Raw genomic sequence first — 10,231 nt, forward strand, 5'->3', positions numbered from 1 at the left:
GATGGAGAGCTGATCAAGCACAAGGTCAGATTTGTCGTGAAAGGCTATGTCCAGCGGCAAGGGATTGAGTTCGAGGAGGTGTTTGCGCCAATCGCCAGGCTCGACACCGTACGAGTCATCCTTGCCGTCGCAGCCAATGATGGGTGGCAAGTCCATCACCTTGACGTCAAATTAGCATTCCTCAATGGCGAACATGAGGAGGAGGTCTATGTAGCCCACCCAGAAGGTTTTAAAGTGAAGAACAAGGAGCATATGGTGCTCAAACTAAGCAAGGCATTGTACGGTCTTCAAAAAGCACCTCGTGCTTGGAACACGCTGCTGGATCGAAGCCTGAAGCACCTAGGGTTCTCAACGTGCGTGCTGGAGTAAGCCATGTACCTGAGGGGAAAAGATCACATCGACATCATCATTGGAGTTTATGTTGATGATCTAATTGTAACAGGGGATGATTCGGAGGCGATTACTGCATTCAAGCAACATATGATGGCTGAGTTCGAGATGAGCAACCTCGGCCTGCTCACCAATTACCTTGGGATTGAGGTGGCTCAAGGCGAAGACGGTATCCAGATGACGCAGACAGCCTATGCCAAGAAGGTGTTAATGCAATTTGGTATGCTTGATTGTAATCCCACAAAACTTCCCATGGAACCAAGGTCGCAGTTGCACAAGGATCCCGATGGACAGTCGGTGGATGCAACAGAGTATCGACGAGTTATAGGATGTCTGAGGTATCTTCTCCACACAAGTCCAGATCTTTCGTATGCCGTCGGTGTAGCTAGTAGATTCATGGAGAAATCGACAATGATGCACCACAAAGCAGTGAAGCAGATTTTGCGATATTTAAAAGACACAATCAACTTCGGTCTTGTATACACAGAGCAAGGGGAGAAGAGGTGATTGTTGGGTTTACGGATAATGACTTGGCGGGCGACGTCGATGACCGGAAAAGCACCGGAGGCATGGCATTCTATGTAAATGAAAGCCTAGTCTCATGGCACTCGCAGAAGTAGAAGACCGTTGCTCTGTCTTCGTCCGAAGCTGAGTTCGTGGCAGCAACTGCGGCAGCATGTCAGGCCCTCTGGCTCAGAGGACTACTGGCTGAGCTAGTTGGAAAAGAGCCGCAGGTGGTAAAGTTATATGTGGATAATAAGTCCACAATCGCATTAATGAAGAACCTAGTTTTTCATGGACGTAGCAAACACATTGACACAAAGTTCCATTTCATACGTGAATGTGTTGAAAAAGGACAAATTATTGTGGATTTTGTGCGAACAGATGAGCAACAAGCTGATCTGTTGATGAAGGCGTTGCCGGTGACAAGGTTGGCAACAATGCGACACTTGCTAGGTGTTCGAAATCTCGAGCCACACCAGGATTAGGGGGGAGAATGTTGCTCTAACTCCTGTTGTGGAGGAGCTCATGGGAACATGTGTAAGTGTGAGTGCGAGAAGGAGCTCATGGGTACGTGAGGTCCATCAGTTCCAAATCATGGGTAGTTAAAGAAGAATGGAGAAATTGGTGGGAGTGAAAAGTGGAGACGTGAGGAGAACATGTGAATGTGTGTGCAGTTCCCAAGATCATGGGTGATGGAGAAAATGGTGCGAGACTTGAGGGTTGAGATGGAGGGGATCATGGGAGTGACCAGTGGTTACTAAGTTGAGGGCTGAAATGAAGGAGATCATGGAATGACCAGCAGTTATTAGCGTGAGGATCAAGTTTTTGTTTTTCTATATATAGTTGTTAGAGAAAGTTCAATGAAGTACGCCCAAAAGAAGAAAGAATTTTTTTTTCCTTAAACATCTTCCCTCTACCCGTGAAGTCCCCTCTCGTTCTTTACTCTCTCTCCTGCCGTCTCCTTACTGTCTCTCTCCCCTGCCGTGTACTCTCTGCCCTATTGCACTCTGCATCCCTCTCCTTGGTGTGTTGCAGCCTACGGTCACCTCTCCTCATTTTGCCTTTACCAAAAGGGAGGTGATTGAGTGTGAATCAAGGGAGTGCACCAACACACTCTAACCATCTTCTGGCCTCACGTCTTTATGCTGCCTAAACGAGTGATTAGTCACTTGGAGAGACCCATTATGCAGTTCTTGTGGGGACGTGAGCAAGATGGGAAGAAAAGAAGGCACATGGTGGCATGGAAGACCCAGTGTAGGCCAATTGATGAGGGGGGAGTAGGGTTGAAACTGCTTGCGCTATGGAACCAAATGTTCTTATCAGCACCAATAGTACACATTGTAAATCACAGGGCAAAGCTATGGTGCTGGTTCCAAAGAAGATATATGGCATGCAGTAAAAGCCTTTGGACGGTTCCTAAACCTTGGAAGGGATTACGGGGCTGGATCAGCTTGGGGTTTAGCTGGCAACTCATTGAAGATAAAGTTCGTGGTTTGCCAGCTCAGGTACGAACATCAAGTTCTAGGTTGATATTTGGTGTGGCAGTATCTTAATGCATAGGCTTTGAGGGGAGAAATATGCTGTAATATGGAGGAACCTTATAGGGGGAGGGGTGGCTCAGGGCTGGGAATTGATTCTCCTTCAGAACCCACCTTATCTATTGGCACAGTAGGACTGAAATGGAGGACTGGTGGAGGAAGTAATTCAAAAGCGAGAGACATATGGGAGGGGTGTCGAGTGATGGATTCTAGGGAGAGATGGAGGAAAAAGATTTGGAAATTGGCTCTTGCCTGATCGAGCTGGTTTGTCTACCTTGCTTTGTGCAAATATACGAAACTCCCAAGATAAATGGAAGTGAATAGGTATAAGCATGGCCGACAGCTGTGTTTTGTGCAAAATGGCGGATGAAAGTGTCAGCCACATATTCTTGAAGTGTAGAATTACAATGGGGGTATGAGAGTTTTTGGTGAAAAGTTTGGTAGATCTAGAATTCCTTGGTTGGGATTGATTGAACAGTTTAAATAGTGGCACAAAACCCAATTCCATGATAAATGGTTGACGAGACGCTGGAGGGTGGTTTTTCACATAGTAAGTTGGAGGGTATGGGCTGTTAGAAACTAGCTTCTATGTGACATGTGGGACGATGGAACAAGGAATAGAGTAATTAATTTTATATGAAAATAATGCGGGGCTGTTTTTTGGAGAATGAAATGGAATGAGGAAGAGAAGTTGCTTGTGGGGGTGTGGACGGCCTCTAACATGACTTGTGAAGTGGAGAAAAAATTGATGATGAGACCAGCTCACACATGGAGTCAATTGGAGTTGGAAAGCTGAATAGGAAGGTGGTTGTTGTGGCCACTTGGTAAAAAATGGTGAGGCGCTCTCTTCAGAAATTATCTTTGCAACAGATTCATGACCAAGCAGAATTCCATATCTTGGAACGTGCCCTCACAAAGATGGATGTGATAGAGGGAGAGTTGATAGTGAAGTCCAATAATGCTTCATGGAAAAGAAGATTAAGGGCACTTCTAGAGGGAGGAAGGAAGTGGCATGCCAGATGGAAAGAAATAAAACAATGCCAATGGAAAGGATGTATCAAGGAAGAGATTGCTCTCATTTCCAAATGGTGGTTATTCTTTGTCTACTCAGGATCACCATGTGCCATTCTTGTTAGATTCAAGTATGTTGACGGCATTTCTTCATCTAAGAGGTTACATATCCAGGGGCCCTCACATCTTTTGCAAGCCTGCACCGAGGCCTTCACCCATGCTGGATTCTCATTGTCTCTTCTTAGTATTGCCTCACATATCACATTGTAATACTAAGTTAACCCATCAGGCTCTAAATTATATCACTCGCTTCAGCCCTTAAGCATCAACTTCTTCCCTTTCAATCTTCCTCGTCCTAAAGATCCGACTCCAAGATCTTGTATTCATGCTTGTCACATATTGCAACCATTTGCTTGGTTGTTTGCATGCTTCAGGATTACTTATTTTCTGTATTTTTTTGTTTTCTTATTATTATGTCATATTTCCACGATTATAATTCAGGATCTAGGCACAGTCTTGCATGCCACCACCTACAGCAGCTTTCAATATGTATCTAGTCTCCCATGAATTTTTATATTCCAAACCTTTAGTACTTCTTTTGTTGGAAAAAGATAACCCTATTTTCGTAAGGTTCCGTTTTATGCTTTTTCCGTAGAACCAGAATTTAGCAGATATTATCCAAGCTATAAAATCCAAATCTGGGGGCACATCTTCCAATAGCGGTGGTTGGAATAGAAAGCTATACGTGTGTAAAGTAAATCCTCAATTTTGAGCTGGACTCAAGGTCATTTGGTACGGTTCCAAGTTGAAACTCTAAAACCTATTTTCTGCAACTTTACAGATTTTGAGAACATGTTAAAATATAGATTTCCCCAGAATTTCCTAGATTTTTTTCCTTCACTCTAACGCTATGTTTGGATGAAGAAAAAAAGAGGGGAAAGAATGGATGGAATGGAAAAGAAAAGAAAGGGAAGGAAAGGGAATGGGGAGGGAAATAAGAAGAAAAGAAAGGGAATGAACATTCATTCCTTTCCATTCCAATATCTTCATTTTTAGAGGGATTGAAATTACATTAAAAATCATTTTTTCCCCTTTCATTTCCTGTCATTTCATTTGCATCCAAACATAATTATTAGTTCTCACTTTTTTTTCCTTCCATATTAATTAGTAATCCTAACACAAGAAAGACTTTATTTCTATTTCTTTCTCTCCCTCTCCCTCCATCCAAACAGGCTGTAAGACTTCAATCCTAAATCGATCATTTGGAACCTTAGTTAGGATATGTCTAGGCATACCAACTTTAATGCCATTTGCAGCCAATTAGCTTATACGATCAAGCCCAAACGGAAAGCCTATGCTATAGAAAAGTAGTTAACTAATTTCCTGCATACTTCATTTATTCGATATAGCTTTTCATATTTGCATTAGGAATAGCATGTGTAACATGTTTAACATTCATAGTCCTGTTGCCGGTGATGACAAATCTATCTCGGTGAAAAATGTCATTGGTACCACAGGTTAAGAACCTCTCCCGCTATAGATATTCTTTTAGGGCGCGAAATAGTTTGGTTTTTCAGTACAAAGAGTCATTCTCCAGTGCGAGCAGGAGGCATTTTACCTTTTCTATCGAGGGTTAACGCTTGTACATTTCTGCTCGTCGCCGTCGCAGCGATCACCGTCTCGTGACTTCTTCCGGCACCTCGATCATTGGTAGTGGCAGTATTGTCATATAAAATATTGTAACTATTGGAAAATATTAAAATAGTTTGTATTGAGGTGGCCTAGCCGTGTCAGTCTATCCAGTTCATATGAAGAGCAATGTATCTAAAAATTGCATCCTTACGACACAGCTACCCTTTGAATTAATGACCTATCTGCCAACCGATGCCCATTTTACTTTGGTAATTAAAACCCCACTGCATTAAGTTTCTGAACCATTAATGAGTTAGAATCGTGAAGCCATTGTTTACATTATACTGCTCTATGAATGGATTTTGTCATCCCTATACATATTAATGTTTTCTCAATGGTGCATTACCATTAGGTTGGTAGTTGAACTGAACTAACGGCGGCTCTATATGTTCAAGTTTCGGTCATTTTTAGGAGCAAGGCAATGAAATGTTGGAAGATATATTGGTCCCTTCTAAATCAGTCTTAGACATCATCACTAAACACATGTACGGTTATTATATAGAGAAAAATTTCTTGAGTAAAATACGACAAAGTTATATATCTCGGGAATATCTCTGGAAAATCACGGCAAATTTTTTAAAAATTTAAAACATTTAATAAATCCGGAACATTATAAAAATAAATAAAAATAATAAAAAATATGAAAAAATGAGTATAATACATGTTTTTTTCACGTTTTTTATTTTTGGCATTTTTTCATGTTTTATACCGCTGAATGTGTTTTGGCGCATTATACCCTCCTTTTTCAAATAAGACGCATTTTCTGTGACAATGGGACTCTTAGATAACCAAAGACACTAATTATATTAAATGCAATCTACATCCACAAAATATGGATTCCATTAATTGTACTCAGTTGAAACAATAATAAAAGTGATATTACTTCCCTCGTTGTCATTGAGAGAGGAGAAAAAGGATTGCACTATGGATGCTGGTTGTAGATCAGCTGCACAACATTAAATTTCTTCCCTGTTTTCATGCATCAGAACCTAGCTCTGATACTATTCTTTTTCTTCTTGTCCTGTGTTATTTATTATACATGATATTTGGATCGTACTATCCTAGGACTTATGGGTTATTGGCCTACCATTCTTCCATTGCACAATTATGATTATATTACGAGCAATTCTAGCCATGTTCTGCAGGAAATTACTGACATATTGAAAACATTTGCCCATTAAAGATTTAGGATCTATACATTGTTGTCTTAGCATCTAAGTGCAACTACATATTGGGGATCTCTTCTGAGTCAAAAGAAATACATCTCTAGTACTTCAGTTAAAGCTAATATGTCAAAATGCAAGTCAGTGGTGATGCCAACCATTTGGCCTTTTGCTCATCTGCCAAAACATGATGGTACTATTTTCCCTGTTTAGAACCTTTTACTGCAATCTTGTTGGAGCTCTATAGTATGCCATTCTGACCCGACTAGATATAGGCTTTGCGGTCAATATTTATGAACCGACCGATGTTTACTAGATGCATCTCAAACGCATCCTTCCATACCTTCAGGGCACTATTACACTTGGGCTGGGTGCCCAGATAGGTTTCGGTAACATACTGTGGCAACTAATGCCCGATTTAAAGCCATGGCAGGACCTGGGGGGGGGGATGTCTATGCTTAAAGAGCTTCATGTGTAGTTCTGTGACCCTCAATCTTAAGATGTGACAACCTACGGGCTACTTATCTGGCAGTCAATCCAATTTTTCATGCACGCACAAAACATATCAAGATAAACTTTCATTTTGTTCGTGAGAAAGTGGGTCTGAAGGAAATGAAAATGGAGTTTGTTTCTTCCAAAGAGCGGCTCACTGATATTCTCACCAAAGCCCTGCTGGGACCTCGGTTTCATTGCTTGAAGAATGACCTCAAGCTAGTTAATATCCAGGCTTAGCTAGAGGGGGCATGATAATGACCTGGATGTGATTGGTTTGAAGAAGAATAAAGATAATGAGAATATACCAGAGAAAATATCAGTCCATGCTAAATCATTTTTAGATTACAAAAGGAAATAAGGTGTTGACAATGTTAAATGCAAGTTAGATCCACAAAACATGGACCTTATTAACTGTTTCCAGTTGAAACGATAATAAAAGTGATACTCTCCTCTCGTTATCAGTGAAAGAGGAGGGAAGCTTGCACCGTAGATGTAGGACGCACATCAGCTGAACCACGTTAAATTTGTTCCCTATGTTCTTGCGCTTCCCCTTCTTGTGTGTTTGTTTATAGAAGGCACTTGTTAGATGATGTAGCTGACCAGCTGGGAAGAGACGAAGGTAAAAAATCTCATTTTTGTATAGTCGGGACATCTTGATGCTAAGAGAGAGAGAGAGAGAATCTTTTCCGAACACCACATATAACGAGAATGCAGCGAAAGTCAGGGGCAGTTCGGGACCACAACACTCTTCATATTTTGGAAAAGAAAAAAAAGATACTTATATTTTTCAAATTTTTAATTTGACACATGTAAAGGTAACAAAAATATTTCGGCCCCTATAATAAAATTTAAAAGTGCTATCGGCCTCCCTTTCTCGAAAAAAGAATTTCTGACTCTAACTAGAAAAACCCATGGATGATATAAAACAAAAGTGGGAGTCAGGTCAATGGATAGAAAATGGAGATCGACATCACAACATTAGACACATCTTTACGTACGGACACAGACATTTAACAACTGAAGCAGCATAAAAAGGAAAAACAAGAACAAAAAATGAAGCGACGGACAAGTCTTGTCACATAAACTGCATTATTTCTTGCATATATACCATATGACCCACAAAGTCAAGAACAGCCGTACCCTCCATACCAAGGGGCATCTTTAGGGGGGCGTTGATGCCCTGGAAATATACTGTTCACCTAGAAATATATTTCAAATTTTTAAAAAAAATTCAGCATAACAAACGCGGAAACTTTTTTTCAACCGTTAAGGTCGATTCTGGAAACATATTTCCGAAAACATCTTTCCACCCAGCGGGGTGAAAAGATATTTCCTGGTTTTTTTTTTCTGCCTGTTAAGGCAGCGTCGTCGTCTTCCTCGCCTCATGCCCAGCACTGTCGTCGTCTTCCTGTCCTCATGCCAGCGTCGTCTTCCTCCAGCGGCTTGATTTGGGCATCTCCACACCAGCGCTTGATTGGGCATCTCCTCACCAGAGCAGCGTCTAGCAGCGGAAGGGGAAAGAGGAAGAAGGAGGAAGAACGAAGGGAAAGAGGAAGAAGAGGAAGAACGTAGGGGAAAGAGGAAGAACGAAGGGGAAAGAGGAAGAAAGAAGGGGAAGAGGAAGAAGGGAACGAAGGGGAAAGAGGAAGAAGGGAAGAAAGGGGAAAGAAGATATCACCAATCTCTCTCTCGCTTACACCGAGAGATTTGGGTATCCTCCTGCTATCCGCCATCGCCATCTTCTATGCCATCCAAGTCTATTTCCCTCTTTCTCTCCTCCCTCTTGTTGTGTTCGCTGATCAATTTTTCTGTAATAGGGCTTTCTGGTTTTCCTTTCCCTTATCTTCTGGTTTTCTTTCCTTTCTTTCCCTCCTTCGTCTTGTGTGGGGTTCTCCCATTCTGTATCGGAAACAAGATTCTCGCTTCCCCACTCGTCTGTCAGCCTTCTTAGTTGCTTGCCGTCGTCAGTGTAGTTGTGCAAAGGGTTACAAATGAAAATGCATACGGAAACCATTCGACCTCGTTGGTTCTGAGGGACTATGTTCAATTTGGCATTTATTTATCTAAGAAAACAATTTTTGGTTCCGGGTGATGTTGTTCCCTTGTTTGAGATGAGCATGAGGAAATCTGTGTGTTCCCTTGATTTTGCAAGCTTTTTTTGGATGATTTAGCATATCTCATTTCTTCCTTGATTCTGCATATCTAACTTCTCTGTGCATGTTGCATTGCATCATTATCATTTGTCAATGTTCTATTTAAGTTTGCTTCATTTCTTCTATGTAATAATACCCCTTCTAGTCGTTACTCTGGAATTATTGATTTTTCTGTTCATATTCTGCACATGTATTGTACACTGTTCTTTCTATTCATCTCTTATTCTGACGTGTTACAAGATCACACAAGCAGACATGCTTCTGCAGCTACTTCATCAACTTGGAAAGCCAATCTGTGTTATTGGTAAGTGCAAAAAATCCTCTGACACTTGGGAGACAAAGTGCAAGGTGTGTTTGAGGGATTAATGACTTCTTTTGCATATGTAGAGAAGCAGCAACTATATAACATTGAGAGTCATGTTTTTTTTTTCTTATTTACATAACAAGACAGTAACATTGTGTTCATTGTGTTACAGTTATCAATCAGTCCCTTGCCAGTTTCGTTGAGTAATTCTCTTTTGTGTAAAATAACATTATATTGCCCAATCTTTGATGTAAGTGTGTTTTCCCACATTGGAATGATGGCCAAAGAAAGGGCTGCAGACAAGTTCACTATGGCTAGTATTTTTAGCTAGCTAAAATAAAGAGGATAGTGAAAGCTTAGGCAGATTCATGTATCCATCTGTAGATAAACTGACTCACATGCATTCTTATTACAAATTAGAGTGTATTTTTGGTTCTAAGTTTGCTTTCCACTTTTGCTATTGTTTCACTTGTAAAAAAAAATAGTAGCAGTCAAACAAGCAAAATAAACAATTTTATCTGCTCGTTTTGGTTAGAAGCAGTACACAAAAAATATTCCTGTCCTTTCAATTCTTTTTGCTTTGTGTCTCTTGCTGGTAAAGATGTGAACCGTGCATTTTACTTGATCAATTGCCTACTTGATCAAAAGAAATTTGGAAATATATTTCTTTATCATCAAACACAGAAATATATTTCTGGAAATATATTTCTCAGTCATCACACAACATCAAAATGGGAATCAGAAAGATTTTTCTCATTCCTTTTTTCCATAAAATAATTTCCAATATATTCCATTACAGATTTCCAGCCATCAAAAGAAGACTAGCAAACAAATGGTCCCCTTATAAGGTCCCTAAAAATTGAGGTACTTCCGATAACTATTCCTTAGCGAATTCTATGCGGATTGGTATATTTGTTGCATGACCAATGGTTTATTCATGAACAGGCTAACAAATTGGAGATCCCACCTCTTCAAAAATCA

General features: G+C 40.5%; 1 protein-coding gene across 1 annotated transcript; it reads left to right on the forward strand.

The window, feature by feature from the left end:
* Positions 1 to 372: 372 nt before the first annotated feature.
* On the forward strand, positions 373 to 1,010 carry LOC116257131 (uncharacterized mitochondrial protein AtMg00810-like). The gene is made up of 2 exons (XM_031633743.1): positions 373 to 728; positions 878 to 1,010. Exons 1-2 carry the CDS (start codon positions 373 to 375, stop codon positions 1,008 to 1,010), a joined length of 489 nt encoding a protein of 162 aa, XP_031489603.1.
* The last annotated feature ends 9,221 nt before the right edge of the window (positions 1,011 to 10,231 follow it).

The sequence above is a fragment of the Nymphaea colorata genome, chromosome 7 (genome assembly GCF_008831285.2).
Source record: "Nymphaea colorata isolate Beijing-Zhang1983 chromosome 7, ASM883128v2, whole genome shotgun sequence".
In the NCBI taxonomy this organism is placed as follows: Eukaryota; Viridiplantae; Streptophyta; class Magnoliopsida; order Nymphaeales; family Nymphaeaceae; genus Nymphaea; species Nymphaea colorata.